Below are 20,237 nucleotides of genomic sequence, written 5' to 3' on the forward strand. Positions count from 1 at the left end.
GTTGAATGCATAATATTAATCATTTAAATGGTAAACAAACAAAAAAATATTATATGGTAGCCCTCCATATTATTTTTTACCCTTAAGGTAGCTCTCTGTCTCAAAAAGGTTGGTGATCCCTGGCCTGAGGTGTTTAAAGTTCAGTGTTAACTGCAAACAGAGTCAATGTGCACGTCAGACACTGATGCCAGCTGCACGCGTGTGTTTCGATAGAGACGAATGTGTGAGATTTTTTGTTCCTTTGTTGACCTCACGCCAAGGAGGTATATGTTTTGTTTGTCTGTGTTAGCAACGTAACTTGAAAAGTCACGGATTTGGATGAAATATTCAGGAAATGTCCGCAATGGGAATAGGAACAAGTGATACAATTTAGGGAGTGATCTGTAGACGTGTAGATCACTATTTTTATCGCCATTTTGTGGGGGGGGGGGCTGAGTTGCTTTGGCGGGGGTCTGCGCTCCCCGAGTGCTTTTCTAGTTTTTCTGGCTTCTCAGCTGGAATTCCGCATCAATCATAACGTCAACCATAAGATTGTGAACCCCTGTTTTGAATCTCCCAGAATTGCATTTTGCAGCGTACAAAAAAAATTATAGTCATTTCTGTTCACAAAGATTAAATGGAGGCACGCCCCCCCCCCCCACATTTCATGTTCTGTGTACATGTATAAAATACCATTTAAAGTATGCAAACTGCCAATGTCTTATTGAGATCATACTTCCCTTTTTTGTGGCGTATCAAGTTGATTCATGAACACAAAGGAGAACGGATGTGAGAAGCGTGGGTTCCTCGCAGAGATGGGCTTTCACTCAGCGCGGCTCAGTTTCCTTGAAAATGACACACAAAAAAACGAACAGAGAAATGTCACCACAGCGAATGAAACTGTACGTGTGTTGACTCGTTTCATAAAATGCCGTCATGCATTAGATCCAGATATGATGACGCTTGAACCATAAAATGACTGACTGCTTCATTCATATCAGATATGTTGACCGGGTCACAACAGACACGGGTGTAGATAATCAGATTAACAACGGCTGATTTGCATGCTGTTTCCTGGTTTACCGTCGTTAAGGTTATCAACCGTACATGTGCTTTTCCTGCTTTAAAGGTCCCATATTATGCAAAATCAACTTTTTTTAAATCATTTAAATCCTTATATTTGGGACTCTGGAGGCCTTATCAGTTGCCAAAGTGTGAAAAAAGATGACTCGGTCATGTTTTTGTGGTCATCCTCAGTCCTCAGTACAGGAAATAAAAACCACAATGTTGACTTACAATGCGCTAAATTCCTCGAATTGTTGTCTCGCTGAGCTCAGCTCTGTCCGTAAAACACTGGCGAGGGCAACGGTATCCGAAAACCGGAAGTCCGCGAAAACTTCTATTCTTGGCTCCACAGTGCAGCACAGAGTCCTACACAAACTTCCAGCCTCAGAGGATTTATCTGTCCAGTGGATACATGTTATATATGACGACAATGTGGCTGCTAGAGCCTGCAAATGATGACTTTTCCAAATGCTAACTGCTAGCCTCTGTGGCTGATGTCATTTCCTGTCCCTACTTTTTTTTTAAGGTGGACCTAAAGAGATACTGCTAAACCGAGCGTTCTGAACAGGACTGTTTTGTGGTGCTTTATCCTTGTGGTATTTTGAACAAAACATGTCACAGCCATGTTCATTAGGACACCAGGGAACTATGTTAACTTGGAGAAATAGGGTATAATATGGGACCTTTAAACACTTTTTTTAAAAAGGCCTTTTGATTGCTAATCTAATTATCGCCCCGCTCAGTTTCAGTAACAGTGTTTTTTCTTCTCTATTTCACGTGTGAAAAAACAAAATTAAACAGGTTACCTGATTGTCAGAGGAAGTGGTTTTGGTCTAAAAGATCATCTCTGATGATGTGCGTGACGTGCTCCACTGACCCTGAGCGATACAAAAGAGGATGAGTCAGGTCTGTCAGCTCTCAGTGTGAGGGAAGTGGATCTATTGCCCGGCCGCTTTTAGCATCTGTGCTGCACATTATCAGCCTGTGAGGATCTCGAGTCATTTCTTCATCTCTGGAAACTGCTTGATGAGTGCACCACATGTGTAGCTTCATGTCTCTGTGTGTGTGTGTGTGTGTGTGTGTTTGCAGAGGAAACTTCACGGTTCCAAAGACAACAGAGTCGAACATGGGGTTCGGCGTGCTCGGAGTGTTCCTGGGTCTGCTCCTCGAGGTCTCCACCCACGGACCTCATGCTGTGCCTCGGACCTCCTGGAGACACCAAGGTGAGCTGGTGCAACCATGTACACGATGTTCTGGAAATGAAAAAAGAGAGATATTGAGACTGTAGTGACTTGTCTGTGATGCTTGCTCTCTGGACCTTTTACACACTCTCTGTCCCTAGTGTATAAACAGAATGTGGAAAAAAGGCATTGCAGTATTGTGCTCCTTTTAGACACCCTCAAACACTGGGTACTTTGGGTCATTTTTCAATGAATTCTGAAGCATTTAGAATCTAAATGATTGGTCCCGTCTCTGCTTTTAGGTTTCTGTTATCATCTTGTTTTATTTGGATGAGTTCTCTTTGTTGATGTGTGAGTGTGTGTGCTGATGTTGCCTCTTGGCCAGGACGCCCTGAGAAAAGAGATTTGTCTCTATGGGATTATCCTGATAAAATAAAGGTTTGCATAAAAATGAACAGCTGATAGATAGATAGATAGATAGATAGATAGATAGATAGATAGATAGATAGATAGATAGATAGATAGATAGATAGATATAGAATGAAACCACATAAATAAGCAATTTTAAAGACATAATCTTCAGGTTTCTGGAATGTTTTTTTTTATACTTATACATGACATTTTGTGTTTTTATGTGGAGCCAAATACAATTATCTGCATTGTGGACAATGAGATTTAACCCAACTGAATCAAATGCTCTTGTATAGGGTTTGTTTTTGTAATTCCTAGATCATCTTTACAGTAAGTTGGTAATTTAGAGTAAATGTCCCTCTGAAGCTTAGATGCAAATTTAAACCGACAGCCTAAAGTCTAAACACTCTGAAGCCATGCGTGTTAGTCTGGTGACATCAAAACAGGAAAGACACTAAAGTAAAGTTCTCTTGCTCTTATTGTAGAGATACTGTGCGGCCAATATATTGCAATATCATTTTCTTCACCAGTTTTATAACAAAGGTTCAAGATAAAATGTTTATGCATTGTGCAAACATACTTTTAGACATAATGCACACTTGCTTGCTTTGAGTGTTTTACCACATTTTATATTTCTGTTTCTGGTCCTTTGCCATAAAATGAAGTTTAAACCCACAATGAATGATATCTTAAGCTATGAACGTGCTCTTTTGACTCGTGTATCTTCACCTGCTCGCTTAATTTATCTCTGCAGACTCGCTTCAGTCTCACCACAGGCTCTTGATTTGAGTTGTGGCGTTCACTGTCAAGATGCCGTTGTGTTTGCATGCTGCTGTTTACATAAATAGCTCCGCTAATTCAGTCTCTCTGTTCGAACCGGCACAGCTCACCCCTTTAACAAAGTTTCTCTGCACCCCCGCTGCACAGTCACAGTCAGTCAGTGAGAGTATTTGCTTTCATCATTGTGGTGTTTATGTCCAGGCACCTGCAACCTGAACCCTCTTGCACCTGGCACAGCCAAAGTCATCCAAACACAAACTCTCTCCACTGTATTACACTGACATAGAAAGTGGCAGAAATGTGTCCGGAAAGTGAGTTTGGCGGCCACACTAATTACAGTTTTGCTTTGAAGGCCTTTTGTTGACATAGTTGGTGTTTACTTGCAGTTCCCCAATGAACTTTAGGTGCAACTCAACCCTGTAGCAACTAAAAAACACAGCCATGATGAGGAAGTGTGTGTGTGAAAGTGATATTGATCATTTGGGCTTGAAATGAAACATTCAGTATAGACATTTATGATTTGTGGCTGTTTTGGATGCTGAAGTATTGTGAGCCAATTGTTTTTGGGTGTGTTTTTTTTGTGCTTAGATTTAGATCTGATGGAGTTTTCAGAGCCCGGGGTCTTCAACTACTCCACACTGTTGCTGAGCGAGAAAAGCGATGCACTGTATGTGGGAGCCAGGGAAGCCATCTTTCAGCTCAGCAAGAAGAATGTGACGGTCAGAAACAAGAAGGTATCAAACTACAAATCAGATTTGTAACAAACAGATTTAAACTATATGTACACTACCGTTCAAAAGTTTGGGGTCGCTTAGAAATGTCCTTACTTTACTTTCAATGAATATAACATTAAATGAATCAGAAACACTCTATACATTGTTAATGTGGTAAACGGCTATTCTAGCTGTAAATGTCTGTTTTTTAATGGAATATGTACATAGGTGTATAGAGGCCCATTTCCTGTGTTCTAATGGTGCTTTGTGTTTGCTAATCGCGTTAGAAGGCTATTGGATGATTAGAAAACCCTTGTGCAATGATGTTAGCATAACTGAAAACAGATTTGCTGGTTCTTTGACGAAAGGGCAAAATGATTATTTTGAATAAAAATCATTATGTCTAATCTTGTCAATGTCTTGACGATATTTTCTATTCATTTTGCAACACTTTTGATGAATAAGTGTGAGTTTTAATGGAAAACACCAAAAAATATTTATAGGTGACCCCAAACTTTTGAACAGTAGTGTATACGTGTTTGTTTTTTACAAAAATGTATTTCTTTTTAACCACCAAGGTTCAGTGGACAGTTGCAGAAACCCCCGTGTCTATGTGCATGCTGAAAGGAAAGTCGAAAGAGGTCAGTTTCAGCACTTTGGTCAACCCTCAAACCCTGTTTTTAATTGTGCTGTAGAAATAAAATTGACTTGACTTGTGTTATAATTAAATACGCTTCATCAGTGTATTTTTATTATTCTATGTAATCTGTGACCACTGGTTTCCAGAAGGACTGCCGAAACTACATTCGAGTGCTGCAAGTGGTCAACGATGAGCGGTTGTACGTCTGCGGGACGCACGCCTTTCAGCCACAGTGTGATTACTTGGTAGGTTAATAACGCTCCATCACTGGGAACCTCTCGCTCCACAGCTCCACATTCAGCACTTAACTGACATTTCCTCCTGTAGAACCTCGCCGACTTCTCACTGACTGGTCGACCTGAAGAGGGCAGGGGGAAATGCTCCTTTGACCCCTCACAAAGCTTTACCACTGTCATGGTTGGTGAGTTAAGGGCCAGTTTCTTTTTTTGTTTATTTGATTATCAGCCTGCAGTAATTATCTTCAAAAATCTGTAACTAATCATTTGCCCTTTTTTAAAAAAAAATGTTGCTTCATTGTTTAATTTCCTTTCAGATGGAGAGCTCTACTCTGGGACAGCTTATAACTTCTTAGGCAGTGAACCCATTATTTCCCGATACTCTCCGAGCCAGTCCCTGCTGAGGACGGAGTACTCCACGTCATGGCTCAATGGTGAGCTGTGTGACAAGTTGAACATCTTGTTTTAATTTCAATCGTGTCTGAGGAGAGGAATGTCTGTCTGCTCGAGCTGAACGCCAGTCGTACATATTTGAATAGATGTGTATTTTAATCGGCCGAAATAAAGCCAGTCAGAATCTAGTTTTGTGTCTACTCGGTTGTAGTATTGCAGCGCCACACAAGACCACAACGTATGGAAGTGGAAGTAAAAGTGTGAAGTTATTTGGACGGAGGTCTGAAAGTGATTTTTAGTAAAATACTGAGATGGTAACAAATCTGTTGCAGTCATTTATCAGGGTCTGGATTCCGTGTGCCGACCGTTGTTTTCACTGCGAATAATGACAAATGTCCCATATAACTAGTGTTAAATCTCTCTGAAATGCATCTGTTGTCTGCAGCTGCTCTTCACATGCCAGAAAAGATGTCGTTTTTCTTCTTCCGAGTCGTCAGCTTTCAGTTAAATACACAAAATACTGGTTTGTCTGTTCAAGTACAAGATGGTGGCCTCCAGAATGCAAGACCCTGGCCTTAAGTCTTAAGTCTTTTTATGGGCATCCTAAATTTTAGTTCGCCAGATACATGTGTAATCACCATTTGAGTGACTAAAGAGTGTCTTATTAAAGGATTTGGATCAGGTTCAGGGTTTAACAAAACCTCAGGAGGGCGATTCCTTGCTTTGTAGTCCTTCGGGTTGAAAAGCACTCTGTAAAGGTATCTACTAAATTGTGTGTGATTGCACCCCGAGGACCGGGCGTTACACAATGAGGCTTTCACAACACCGTGTCGATTGTCCTCGTCTTTTCTTCCTCAAAGACCCCTTTTTTTTTTTTTTTTAAACGAACACCTGTCTCTCTCTCTGTTCTCCTCGCAGAGCCCAGTTTTGTTCACGCCGACGTGATCAAAGAAGGACGCGACGCAGCAGCACACGGCGAGGACGACAAAATCTACTTCTTCTTCACCGAGGTGTCGGTGGAGTATGAATTCTTTGGCAAGCTGCTCATCCCCAGGGTGGCGCGCGTCTGTAAGGTCAGTACACTCTACATGTGCCATCTGTACATAGCAGCAGCACCTGCCTTTGGCCGTTATCTCCCTGCTAACTGTGTGTTACCTCCAGCCTGAGCTCATATCTTAGTACAGTATCTTAGTCCCCCTTTCTAATATAGAACTCAGGTTACAATCAGAGATGAAGGTTCAGCCCACAAATCATGAAATACAGCAGTTAATGACAATGTTGACTATGGTACACATCAGGTTCTATGATACAGACTGTTTTTCTCATACACTAGAAGCCATTTACTGTAACCTCTATGGGAAAAACTAATGATTATACAAAGATTTGTTTTCCAAAGTCTAATCCTCTCACAATTAGTCCAGCTGATTATGATTAATGCATTAAATTGGTGTAAACTCAATATTTGTCTTTAAATCGTGCCGTCACAGGGTGACCTCGGGGGCCAGCGCACTCTGCAGAAGAAGTGGACGTCGTTCCTCAAAGCTAAACTGGTTTGCTCCATGCCCGAGCTCAACTTCGTCTTCAACGTCGTGCACGACATCTTCATCCTGAAGGAGTCCGACTGGAGGGACACGGTCATCTACGGCGTCTTCACCTCTCAGTGGTCAGTGATTTTTGAAGATTTACAGTCGAAACCCCACGAAAAAAGGGCGAATTTACAACGCTATTTTGGTATTCAAAATTCACGACCTTCCTCCCTCTTTCTCCTCTACCTTTTCATCATGCGCTGTCCCTCAGGGGTAATGTGGGCTTGTCAGCCGTGTGCGCCTATAAAATGACTGATGTGGAAGATGCCTTCTCCAACGGCAAGTACATGCAGAAGGCCACAGTGGAGCAGTCTCACACCAAGTGGGTGCGGTACAATGGCATCACTCCTAATCCACGGCCCGGAGCAGTAAGTGCTTTTGACAGCAATTAAGAAGATTGCAGTTTTGCAATAAGTGTAGCCCAGGGCTGCTACATTTAATGTTTTAGAAAAGTGAACTGACAAATTGTCAACTAGAAATCCAAACCCTTATTTAACCAGAGATTAGTTAAATCCAGGATCACTCTCACACTGCATTATGAAGCATTTACAGTAAATGTACTGAGTGTTGTTGTTTTTTTTTCCCTCCCTCTCTTCCTCCACCAGTGCATTAACAACGCCATGCGCCGTGATAACATAGACAGCTCTCTCAGTCTGCCGGACAAGACTCTTCAGTTTGTGAAGGACCACCCCCTGCTGGAGGATCCTGTCATGCCCGTCGGCAACGGGCCTCGCCTCATCACCAAAGACGTCAACTACACTCAGATCGCGGTGGAGAGGGTCCGAGCGCTCGACGGCAACGTTTATGACGTGATCTTCACCGCAACAGGTTTGAAACGGCCCTGAATTACGCTTGTTTTCAGTCTGTATGTGCTCAGTTTTATATTTATTTTATCAAGCATTCAATTACGTGTATTATACTGGTCAGTTTATGCTTGATAATTAAAAGAAAGGTTTTTATCCTATCTTTAAAAATTAACAGCAAAAAAAGGAACAATAATTTGAACATATATAGTTCAGTTTTTATTTTAAATGATTTGTTTTTTATAACCATAGGTTGTTTTTAAGCCCTTTTCAACGCTAAAACCGTTAGGAACAGTAGAAGTAGTAGAAGAATAATATGATAAAATTAGAGTTTTGTGAGCTTAACGCTGAATTGCTGCTGTGTAGTTTTCGCAGTGTCTGCGTGGTCTTAAAAAGTATTAAAGTTGATAAATCCATTTTGGGAAAATTAAGGTCCTAAGTTTTAATCTCGATTTCATGAGGTATTCAATTTTGTCCATAGATGTTTGACTGCAAAAAGTATGCATGACTGTATTTATTTTGTTAAAAACCACAATGTGCAGGGATGCTCGCCCTGCGAGATCGGCTCAGGGCCACGCACGCACACGTGACGTTGCGCGTCTTGCGACATTGAACACTCTCCTTGCGCGAAATTAACTCCAAAATCGCCAGACATGGGGAAAATGTAGGTTTTCTATAGATTTCATTGCAAACTAAAACTGTGCAAGTAAAATATGTGTTGCTGATTACAGCTTGATAAGGCGATAAGGTCTTAAAATATTTTGAGATGTTCTTGAAAAAGTCCCGCAAAGGATTCCTGCATATTCCCGGTTTCAAAGTCTGACCCCTCCATGATTTTTTATCTTTTTTTTTTTTTTTCAGACAAAGGAATCCTGCATAAGTCGGTGGTGTTTGAAAGCGGCGTTCACATCGTGGAGGAGGTCCAACTCCTGAAGAACTCTGAGCCCATCAAGAACTTACTGCTGTCCTCAGAGGTAAATGACTTCAACTGCAAAACTACGACACACAAGGAAACACTCAGCCATGTGTGTCATGTCTATGTGCTGGTGTATATACAATACAATGCAGACTTTTTAGTGTCTGGAGTTGTTGTGCTTGGTGAATTGTAGCGTTAAGTTTGAGGGTTAGAGCGTAAGGAAACATTGGGTGTAGGATGTGGTTAATCTGCTGTGAAGGTGTAGGATGTTACCAAGAAGATGGCATAGCTGTTGAAAAACAAAAGTACCTCAATCAGTGTCTGGAGTTGTTGTGCTTGGTGAATTGTAGTGTTAAGTTTGAGGGTTAGAGCGTAAGGAAACATTAGAAGTGCACTGCAGTCATTTGAGAAAAAAACAAAACAAAAAAACATGTTTTTTCTTAGTAATTTTTTTTTTTAGGTTTTCATGACCAATTGTTTCCTGTTTTTTGAAGCATTTTTTTCTGTTTTTCTGAGTATTTTTTTCTTCTGTTTTTCGTGCTAATCCCCTCAGTTTTTCGGAGTCATTTTTTTCTGAATTATCGAGAACTCTCACAAGAACCTAAATTATTCAGGAAAACAAATCAAAAAATAAATTGCACAGAAATAATAAAAACAAAATAATAGTTAATTTTTTTTTCAAGTGAATGCAATGCGCTTCCATAAGAATACACTAAAATATTAATAGAAGTATTTTCTTGACAGTGGTTTTGTGTTGTATTTAAACCTCTGACTACATAGTGTTAATACATTTTTAACAAATTTTCCTTTAAATAGACTATTTGGGGAGGAAAGATTTTTTATAGTATTTTAGATGTTTTATGCAAATTTCTGTGCACAGTTTCTTCAATAAAACAACCTCCCGCTCCCACAGACACGCTCCCTGTATGCCGGTTCAGACTCCGGCGTGGTCCAGTCTCCCACAGCCTTCTGCGGCCGCTATCTGTCCTGCTACGACTGTGTCCTGGCGCGGGACCCGTACTGCGCCTGGCACCGTCGCAACGCCACCTGTGTCAATATCCGTGACGTTCCCAGGCCGCAGCACGGGTAAGTCGCCACAGAGCTACAGTAGATGTGCTCTATCACATCAATCTCTCACACCACACATACCAGTGCTCCACTCATGCATTATCATACAGCTTAGACCAAACCAAAAACAACCATCCAGTGACATTTTTATGGATCCAGTTTGACCTGCTTTGACAGTCTCGCAGTAGATGTGTCTCCATTTCCGTGTGAGTGCTTGTGACACTAATGTTTGTTTGTTTTTTTGGTTTTATTTTCAGGGCACTTATCCAGAGCATGAACGGTGATGCAGTCAAGTGTCCTAAAGGTAACACACTCTCACACTAACTGATAAAAAAAGCTTCATTACATGTACATGGACAGTATCTGTGCTTATTCTGTATTAGAGTCATGAATTGTTGTTTTCAAATGACCCCTGTATGTGAATCACAGAGCTGCGTGACATGCAGATTAGTGCACATTTTTCTGTCTGAACCCAGACCTGAACCTGACGCATTTAACCCAACTTCCACTCCCTTTGTGTTACCCTTTCCCCTGACACGCTGATATTATCACGGTTACTGCTTGTTCTCCTCGATTACATGCGTGCACAGCATAAATGCCTGAAATACTTAACCGGAGTATCATTTCAAAATATTTTTCTGAATCTGGCCCAGCCTGTCAAGTCCTCTAACAAGGTCTAGTTTTTATCACTGCGTAACCTGAATGAAATAAAGTGACTTTTTGTTCTTAAGTATACCAAATATGAGCTAAAACTGGGATTTTTTTTTTGTTGGTAATTTTATTACAGAATGGTTTCTAAAGGTTACCTCAGGTCGAAATAACTTAGCCACACAAATGTCATACAATTTAAAGGGGACATATTACGCAAAATCAACTTTCTAATCATTTTAATATTCATCTTTGGGAGTCTGGAGGCCCTATGAGTAGGCAACGTGTGAAAAAAGACGACTCACTCATGTTCAGTACAGGAGATAAAACACGCGATGTGGACTTCCGCACTCATTGTTACGTCACAATGAGACATTCCTGGAATTGTTGTCTCGCTGAGCTGGGCAACGAGGGCAATAGTGTCCACGAAGTGTTCCAATATTGGCTGCACAGTGCAGCACAGAGTTCTACACAAACTTCCAACCTCAGTGGATTTACGTGTCCAGTGCATACATTTCATATATGACGGCAATGTGCCGGCTAGAGTCGGCAAATGATTGCTTTTCCAAATGCTAACTGCTGTTAGCTGCCGGAGCCTCAGTGATGCTGGCATAGTTTCCTGTGTCCATTTGCATTGAAAGAGACAGGCACTCAAAAACAGAGCGTTCTGAACAGGACTGTTTTAGCAGGGTGATTGAACTGCTGTGGTGCTTCATCCTTATGGTATTTTGACCAAAGCATCTCACAGACATGTTCATTAGGACATCAGGGAACTAGCTTAACTTGAAGTAGGGTTTAATATGTCTACTGGTAAAGATATGAATCCATTTTGATGAAATCCTTCTCATGAACATCTCTTTTAAACAGGTTAACTGTCACTTAGACAAGTCTTCAATCACTCTCTCTCCTTTTTGCTTTGCAGTGCCAGCTCTGCCTGTGAAGGATTACCAGCGGGTGACCGTGAAACCAGGAAGCTCTGTTGAGCTCCCATGCCTGGTTCAATCCAATCTGGCCCAAGTGATGTGGAAATCCAACGGCTCGATTCTCACCGAGGCCTCTGGCTTCCACCTTATAGGCGACAGCAGCCTCCTTATATACAGTGTGGCCTCTGAGGATCAAGGTAACTACGAGTGCTGGTCTGTGGAATGGGCCCCAGCTGCTAAGAAGAACTTTAGCCATCTCCTGGCTGGCTACGCCGTTTCTCTGGATCTTCCAACCAGAGCCCCTGATCAGGTTGGCCAAGTGACCACCACCACCACCACCACCACCACCACCCTCGCCAGACAGGACACAGCCAGCACACGTGCTGCTGAAGGTAATGATAATACAGGCAGAGTCCCATTAATGTCAGCCCTTGCTCCTCCCAGCTTCACAGCCCCAGTTTCAGTCTCGATCCTCCTCACCTCCGCACCCCAAACTGACCCATCACTAACCCCGCCCCCTAGCCACACAATCAGGTTCATTCCAAAGCAGCGTCATCCGCCAAGCCCCAACGTGCCCCAATCAGACACCCAGACCCCAGCAGCAGAATATCTGCAGCACAACAACAGCATCGCTCTCCTCTTCCTCTTCCTCCTGTTTTTCCTGCTCTTCCTGGCCGCGTTGGCCTACAACTGCTACATGCAGTATCTTCCGGCTCCATGCCTGCGCATGCGAGCCGCTCTGCTGGGCAGTCACAAGAGCGCCAGTCAGCCCGAGTACCGGGCCTGTGAAGCGGGTCTGATGGAGGCGCCCGTGATGGACAAAATTAACCTGACGGAGCATCCGACGCAGAACGGCAGCCAGACGGCTCAGAACCTGCGGGCGCTCCGCGACACCGGGTACGAGACCGAGCCGGAGTGCGGCAACGGTCGGGTCCACTCTCACAATTGCGGAGACAACTGCACATCCGGCGTGAAACCGTTCGACGTGGACTGCGACTCTCAGTCCATCAAGTTTGCAGATGCAGATGAACCTTACTGATCGAAAACACGCTCTCGCTGCATCTTCCCAACTGTTCCCGAGCTTTAAGTGGTGACCTCTGCACAGACGTGTGTTCAGTGCACAGCGTGGATCATAAGGATTACGTCAGGTGTCCCACTTGACTGTGGAGATTTTTCCCAGCTGGCAGAAATAGGGCTTTTGATAATGAGGTAAAACTGTATTCATAGAAGCTGCAGCTTAATCCAGCAAGTGAAGCTAATATTTTTTTTAAATTCCAAATTGGAAACATTCTTTTTTACCAAATTGGTAAGTCACTGCGATGTTTTCCAAATTGGAATCACGTTTTTTTTTTTTTTTTGTACAGCAACTTTACAGCTTTTTGCGTCTATTTTTCAAAGCAAACGTGTAGGCTAATGGACTTAATGGGCAAATGCTTCACAGTTGCAGTGTTTTCTCAGGGAAGATTTTCTCGGTACGTCGTAGCCGTGCCTGTGTCCAACTGTGCTGCTGTGTGCAGCGCCGGGTATGTGGGCTTTAAACATCAGAAGATGAAGAAAAAAAGAGAGAGAAAAATAATGGAATAAATGAAACCACTGTCGTTTTTCTAGTCTCATCCTGTGTGTGACAATGTTGAGTCTCTTTAGTATTTATTTTTTTTGACATTCCTACATGGATACAACTCTGATGGTCCTGTGTTTTAACCTCTACTGTTCATGTTCCCTCATGTGGATTGTGATGACGTAAAGATGCACAGGATGCTTGTTGATACCAGTTCTGTTTCTAAAAAACAAACAAAAAAACCCTGGAAACAATCTGAATTTTTTTATTAATGAATTACTATTATTATTTGTAATTCAACCTACTGCTCACTTTTAGAATTATTTAAGAAGTCAAATCTTTTTATCATCATGCATGTTCTCTCCTATTGTGTTTAGTTTATTTATTGCAGCAGATTTCTTTTTTTAATCCCAGCCCCTCATTGTTGCGTCTCCCTCTTGTCTTTTCTGCATGTCCTCCTCCTTTTTAGATTTACATTTCCTACTTTCCTCAATACTCTTGTTTTCCACTCCTCCCTCCCTCACAGCCTCCTCCTCCTCCTCTGTCGACACTTCATCTTCCCTGTCAACATCTGGACGTAGCCCTCCCTATGCACTCCCTTCTTCCTCCTCCTCTTCTTCCTCCTCCTACTCCTCCTCCTCCTCCTCCTCTGCCAAGCTCCACAGTATGGAGGCTCTGGAGGCAGAGGTCAGGCTTTTGCCTCCCCTGCTGAAGGACCAGGCCTGGGGGGTTCATGCCCAGGAGGCCTTCATGCTCTTCTGCCTCGCTTTGGGTGAGTGGTGACAATGACTCACACCGCAAAACCAAACTGTCTGTAGTTTGGATCTTTTCTCTCTTTCCATTTTTTGTTTTAACACTCCCCTTTCTCTCTCTCTCTCTGCCTTATTTTTCACTCATTCCGTCTCATTTGCATGCAACCACTTCTCCAAACATTTGTTTGTTTTTCGTGTGCCTTTCCGGATTTGCACCAAACAAGCCTGCCCTTTGCTTAAAGGCATCTGACTCACAGGGATGATTTAATCTCCATTTCAGGTGTCTACAAAGATACCCTGTATCAGGAATGGATTTCTTCTCATTTTTTTATTTTTTATTTTAAAGCCATGTGATATGATTATCTCACTGTTGAAAGAAATGAAAGGTGAGCTTTTATACACAATCAGTCTGACGTGAAACATAGCGTAAATCTAGACTAATTGGACTCTCCACAAAACAAATTATGAAGGCGCGGCCGCCTTTCATCTCCCACGTTGAAATTGTGTCCTTGTAAACAAGTGTAAATACAGTATATTTGTAAATATGGAAAAAAAGACCACCTTTGAAGATGAACATAAATCCTGGGGACGTTTTTGGGGCTGTGGCTTTTGGTAGGCAGGCTAAATAAATCTTGTCAAATGTTTTCAACTTTGTTTTTTTTTTTTTACTTCAGTCATTTCCTGAGCGGTATTTTTAAACGGTGTGGACGACTGTGCTGCATGCGGCTTTAAGAGTGTGATCCTTGTGCATGTCCTGAAAATATCATTGTTGACCGTACTTGAGAATGAACCTGAAAATGTTTACATTTTTCAGATTTACATTAATAATATGAAATGTAAAAACTATGGCGCAAAATGTATAATTCATAGTCCATCTACAGTCAGGTCCATTAATATTGGGACATCGACACAATTCTCATCTTTTTGGCTCTATAGACCACTATAATGGATTTGAAATGAAACAAACAAGATGTGCTTTAACTGCACACTTTCAGCTTTAATTTGAAAAGAATGCACTTGCTGAAGACCAAACTGACGGGAAAATGCCCCAAGAACAAGCTCATTTAATGTGGCCCACTACTTAATATTGAGTTAAAATAAGTGAATTAATCCTTTATTAATCCCACAGGGGAAATTCCTTGTCTGCACATCATCCTCAACTAGTAACCTTCCTAGAATTAGGAGTAGTTGGAAGCCACTGAGGGGTGCCATTTTTTGACCTGGTGGGGACTCAAACTGGCAACCCTTTGGTTACAAGCTAAGTTCCCTTTCAGCTTGACCATGGGCTGCCACTATAATAGTTATTTCTTAATGTCATTTTTAGTAATAGCTTACTTTTGCATCATAAGTACATTGATGAAGCCCACTGCAGTTTTCAAATCACAGGAGGTGTGAAAATGTGTCAAAATATCATTTTAGATTAATTATCATTTATACACATCTTATTCTACAGGCTGAAGAGATTTTTTTCACAGATCTGCACAAGGAATTATATATATATATATATAACAGAGGGATTATTGTCTGATATTTGTGCAGATCTGTGAAAAAAATCTATAATCCCTCTGTTATATATCTATGTATATATATATATATATATATATATATATATATATATATATATATATATATATATAAATATATATATATATATGTATATATATATATATATATATATATATACATATATATATATATATATATATATATATAATAATAATTTCAAGCTCATATTCCCACCCTGCTACTGAATTGTTGCTATTTTTCACTTGACCATCGCCCCCTACTGGCCACACTAGATACTCCGTGGTACTCGAGAGCCCTGATCTATGTGATTATTAGTGACTATGTGAACATGCAGTCCGATTCTGTCCCTCAGGTCCCAGTGATGTCCATATTCACTGGCTAGAAAACGGCCACACTCTGGACACTCCTATCATGGAGTACCGTCGGCCCGTGGGTCAGAATGAGGTACTAGTGAGCAGCTGGGTCAAAGGAGGGCCGTTGATAAAGGACGCCCGTTACCACTGTGTCGCTGAGGCCAGCGCAGGAAATGACATGTCTGCGGTTGACCTCCACCTCCCTATTGGAGGTAACTGGTGATGTCACAATGTACAGTGTACACCAAGGTTGTTATTGTTTTGACATTTTCATTACTATTTATTAGTTTTAGTTTAGTTTTTAATTGGAGGAAGTGACCAGTTTCAGTTTAGTTTTAGTCTTAGTTCTTCAGGTATTAAGAGAAAGCCTTGACTTATTATCAAGTCCTTTTATTTCATTCTTCAACCTTTAACACCTGCAAGTAAATCAAGAGTAAAACATCAAATGGTCTGTATTCCAGAATGAAGTTGTTTTTATTTCTATTATTATTCTATAGTTGATTAAATTATTTTTTCAATTAAATGATTTTTTTCACTGCTAGTTTTAATTTTAGACTTTCGTCATAATAACCCTGGTGTTCACTACAGTGATGCATGCATGCAGGGATCGCAGAATAGTAGATTGCCAAGATGGGGATATTTGACTGGCTTGTATCCACAAAGATGTCATTATTTGACAGATGAGGAGAGCGTTCCGTCCAGGGATCTGAACCAGTGGAGAGGTGCACTCACAGAGCACGAGCAACTGCTCAAAAGATGGGAAAAAGCCTGGGTAGGTCTGTGCTCTTGCATGAGAGCGCCGCTGAAACCATGTTACGCAGTTATCCTGGATTGACTCGGCTCACACGCACCAGTGTTCACCTGCTTTGCATGTTTGGCTTTAGTTAAGCAGTTAGAACTTAAACTCTCACTAGAAAAATGCAAAGTCCAGATTTAACTGGCAAATAAGTGGAAACACAAATCTACTGCAGGTCGGTTGAGACATTTCCATGAAATGAACAGTTTTAGTGCTCAGTCGTCTTTTCCTTTTCCTAATGTTTTTCCACAGTTTGCAAATAATGGACCCAGAGCTAATTCAATAGGTCCTGCAGCTTTTTTCTTAACTTCATTGCATTTAACTATAACATGTCTGTAGCACATGATCTTTTGACCTAATTCCTCTAACCATAACAACATACGTGTGTTCTATAAGAATTACTGTTAAGAGTCTTGTGATATTTACCTCCAAGCATTAAATTGCTTGTGGGCAGCGAGTTGTACTTCTTGCATGTTAAAGTTTAGCTTTAATTAAAATAGATTGATATGTTAAACTAGGCTTTAGCCTGATAAACAGACTGAAGGAATACTCTGGGACAATTCTGCTCTCCCCCTCAACAGGAAAGCTGTGATGGCCACTGAGCTCTCTGAAGATGTCATGAGTCTCACTTGTTGCTGGATCTCAGCATGGACGTGGTCCTGAAACCCAAAGTGGAGCACATTTCTGACACTGCTATGACCATAAAGAGCTATAGAATATAAAAACGATGTCCTGGTGTCACTTTGATAAAGGAGTTTGATGGACCATGAAGCAGAGACGTCACTTGGTCGTGATGATAAGACGGCGCTGACACTTGAAGGAGATGAAGCTCACTGGTTGCCTCAAATCTGAGGTCACGTAGGCCGCCTTTCTACCAAAGATTTATTTATTTCTATTTATTTTGGATGTAAATTAAGGTCCTGAAAGCAGTGCTGCTATGGAAGGACAAAACGTGAGGAATGGACCTGCAGTAAATAAGGTGTTCAGATGCGAGTTATTCAAGATGTTTGCACAATCTCTGCCTTCCAAAGCCTCCGTTTAGTTTGTTGTTCGCAGCTCAGTTGCAGTTTTTTTTTCACTTGAAATTATACAAGTGTCTTTAATCTTGAATTTGAAGGACTCAATTCCAGGGATGGAGTTGGGCCACTGTGGAAAGTCTTTTTTTTAGCATTATAGCTCTTATGTTTGAACTTTGACCCGCAACATCCAAAAGGACTTCAGTTTGTCTGCAGTTATTCTTTCACATTAAAACCTTGAAACAGAATTTAAATGAACAGTCTTACTGCTGCCTATATTGATTATATGTATATGTATATATATATGTATATGTATATACATATATATATATATATATATATATAAACACTACAATATAATGTTCATATGTTAACTCAGGATCAAACTGAAATGGCACAAAAACTTGAATTATTAACCTTCTCTCAGAGTATGGAAAAAAAATGTAATAAACACATACTTGAGAATATAGGTCAGATATGGGTCAAACAACAGAGGAATCGTATCATAAATGTACTGTAATCATATAAAAAAACCTTTCTCTGCAGGAATTGTTTTTCATGTTTGTCAAGGAGCCATCTACCACAACTGGATCCATAGCACCCTCTGGTGCCCAAAGACAGCATTACAAGTGAAGTCATGAGTTCAGTGTTACAGCAGCAAAGTTATCTAAATATTATGTAAATTCATACTTTTCCAAAGGGCCGTATACATATCTATATATATATATATATATATATATATATAATTATTTTAAGAGAAAGAAAAGCATCGACAGTATATATTCCATTTATCCATCCATTGCAAAATCTCATTTGTTTTTCTTGACATGAGTAACATGAAAATCACTTTTGCACATTTTTACAAGATTGCTGCATAAAATGGGGTGAAATGATCTCGTTTTTGGCCAAAGGAAGAAATGACTGGGTTTTTGAGGGGGTCTGTACACAGAACCAGTAAATGTGTGATATATTTTGTGAGAGTTTGTTGTTTTCCTTTACTATAGCAGAAATGCCTTTATTTTGTAACTGCCCTTTCTGGTGTAAATGATGTTGCGTGTATTGACAGTGTGGGAAACTAAACGGCCTTGGTGAAAGTTTGCACTCTTGTGTTTTCTCGAGATTGAAATAGCAACTTTGATTCTTTTGGATGCAAATACACCAAAGACAGAGAAGAAAATAATAGAAAAGCAAGAAACTGTACTAGAAAAACAAAACAAACAAAAAATCACAGGAGGAATCTTACGGTTGTTAGTGATAGTCGTGGATCACAAAGGTCTTCTGAAGAGGATGTGTGGCTCTGAAAGGACAATGACAAACAAATCAGCTACTGCAATGTTACCAAAGGACTTTTAAAGGGCCACGGTGTTAATAAATTCATTTAATTTAAGGCTCTTGCGTTAAACAAAATTAAAAAATTTGTCAGGACAACAAATTATTAGAATTTCAAAGTGAATAGTCAGTGTTGTCCAATAAACCTAAGTGTGACACACTGGATCTTTAGAAGACTAGACAGATGACTCACAATAAAATGGAAAAACAATTTTCAGTTTGAACACAATAACCATAGTAAGTTATGTGTCTTAGTGAGATTGAGAATTTATTTAAAGCTAGTTTTGCCGCTGTATTTGTATTGTATTGTTTATTTTTAAATTTGAATGCTGATGCTTAGCATTAAAACATACTTATCACATATTTTAAACGTCATCCTTTCTTTCTTTTCTTTCGTGAAGCCAAAATGCAGTTTGAAAATAGTGTGGAGGGAAAAAATTGTTTTCTTCACCTCACTGTTTTGTGCTCATTACTGCCCCCCCGAGGCCGGATTCAGAAAACACTCAGTGGTGTTTTTCCTCCGATAGCCACAAGGGGCAACAATGAGTCAATTCACACCACACTCCAGGATGAAAACAGAGCGAGGTGAGTTTTACGGTTTATTTGTGTAACTTTCAGACATATTTTCACCTTCACGAAAGTAAAAACTCAAAGAATGGAGACGAAAACACTTCCATGGGACATATATACGTCGAGTTTAACGTACATAGATTAAATATGACGACAGTTTCCAGTAGTTTTACATGAATGAATGAATGAATGAATGAATGAATCGTTTATTTCGGGCATGACATCAAGTGAGATATTAGTGAATTGTTGCTCACCTATATGTTCGTCATTGTACCTCAGTTTAGTATTTTATTTGTTGACGACACATATTATTGTCTAATAAAACAGATTATTGTCTTCTTTTAAAAAAGTAAAAAGTTCTGTTATGGTTTAGTGAGCATAAACCAATGAGGCAGATTTAAATTGTATCAATTGCTTTGCTTTGGGATTATTTACTAGTGCTAATGCTATTTACTAGTGCTAAATAATGAAAATATGAATTAATTATTTTAATTTCTGCATGTCCTGGTCAGTGTAGCTGTGTGTTGTAAAGTGAGAAAGAGAGGGTCAAAATAACTTGCTTTTCTGAAGATGTAGGTGCTTCTTTCTCTTCTTCTTCGTCTTTGTTTGATGGCAGCTGGCATCACCTGTGTTGCATCACTGCTGCAGTGTTCTCCTTCCTGTAGATTAGATTAGATCAGATACCTAAACCTTATTCATCCACTTGGGGAAATTCTAGCATCCTGATACAAATACATACTGCACATCCAATCATAAAAAAACATACAGACATTTTTTAAGTCCAGTTAAAGTAGTTTTTAATTTAATGTAAATGTTTTTAATCCTGATGATCCTGTGATAATAATATTGTCCCATCAATAAACTCCAGATTAAGGCTGAACAATTCACCAGAATCTGGTCAAAGTTTTCAAATCGCAGGAGGCGCAATATTTGTGTCAAATTACCATTTCAGATTCAGATTTGTCCTGAACTATACACATCATATTCTACAGAC

The 20,237-nt window shown here is 40.4% G+C and overlaps 1 protein-coding gene across 2 annotated transcripts in view; it reads left to right on the forward strand.

Annotated features, from left to right (window-relative positions):
* The window catches only part of sema4d (sema domain, immunoglobulin domain (Ig), transmembrane domain (TM) and short cytoplasmic domain, (semaphorin) 4D), a 37,389-nt gene extending 19,019 nt beyond the window's left edge, over positions 1 to 18,370 (forward strand). The window contains exons 3-21 of one of the 2 annotated variants that reach the window (XM_083909078.1): positions 1,862 to 2,028; positions 2,134 to 2,267; positions 4,005 to 4,150; positions 4,708 to 4,770; positions 4,916 to 5,014; positions 5,097 to 5,190; positions 5,323 to 5,439; positions 6,317 to 6,471; positions 6,886 to 7,061; positions 7,196 to 7,352; positions 7,590 to 7,812; positions 8,649 to 8,761; positions 9,617 to 9,789; positions 10,029 to 10,075; positions 11,342 to 11,734; positions 13,427 to 13,672; positions 15,532 to 15,744; positions 16,213 to 16,304; positions 16,910 to 18,370. In XM_083909078.1, coding sequence (XP_083765204.1) covers positions 2,171 to 2,267; positions 4,005 to 4,150; positions 4,708 to 4,770; positions 4,916 to 5,014; positions 5,097 to 5,190; positions 5,323 to 5,439; positions 6,317 to 6,471; positions 6,886 to 7,061; positions 7,196 to 7,352; positions 7,590 to 7,812; positions 8,649 to 8,761; positions 9,617 to 9,789; positions 10,029 to 10,075; positions 11,342 to 11,734; positions 13,427 to 13,672; positions 15,532 to 15,744; positions 16,213 to 16,304; positions 16,910 to 16,930 — 2,625 coding nt within the window. In that variant the 5' untranslated portion in view covers positions 1,862 to 2,028; positions 2,134 to 2,170 and the 3' untranslated portion in view covers positions 16,931 to 18,370. The remainder of the gene's footprint in view (positions 1 to 1,861; positions 2,029 to 2,133; positions 2,268 to 4,004; positions 4,151 to 4,707; positions 4,771 to 4,915; positions 5,015 to 5,096; positions 5,191 to 5,322; positions 5,440 to 6,316; positions 6,472 to 6,885; positions 7,062 to 7,195; positions 7,353 to 7,589; positions 7,813 to 8,648; positions 8,762 to 9,616; positions 9,790 to 10,028; positions 10,076 to 11,341; positions 11,735 to 13,426; positions 13,673 to 15,531; positions 15,745 to 16,212; positions 16,305 to 16,909) is intronic. The other variant, XM_083909077.1, reaches the window with a different exon arrangement.
* Positions 18,371 to 20,237: the final 1,867 nt, after the last annotated feature.

The sequence above is a fragment of the Microchirus variegatus genome (genome assembly GCF_963457635.1).
Source record: "Microchirus variegatus genome assembly, chromosome: 1".
Taxonomy (NCBI): Eukaryota; Metazoa; Chordata; class Actinopteri; order Pleuronectiformes; family Soleidae; genus Microchirus; species Microchirus variegatus.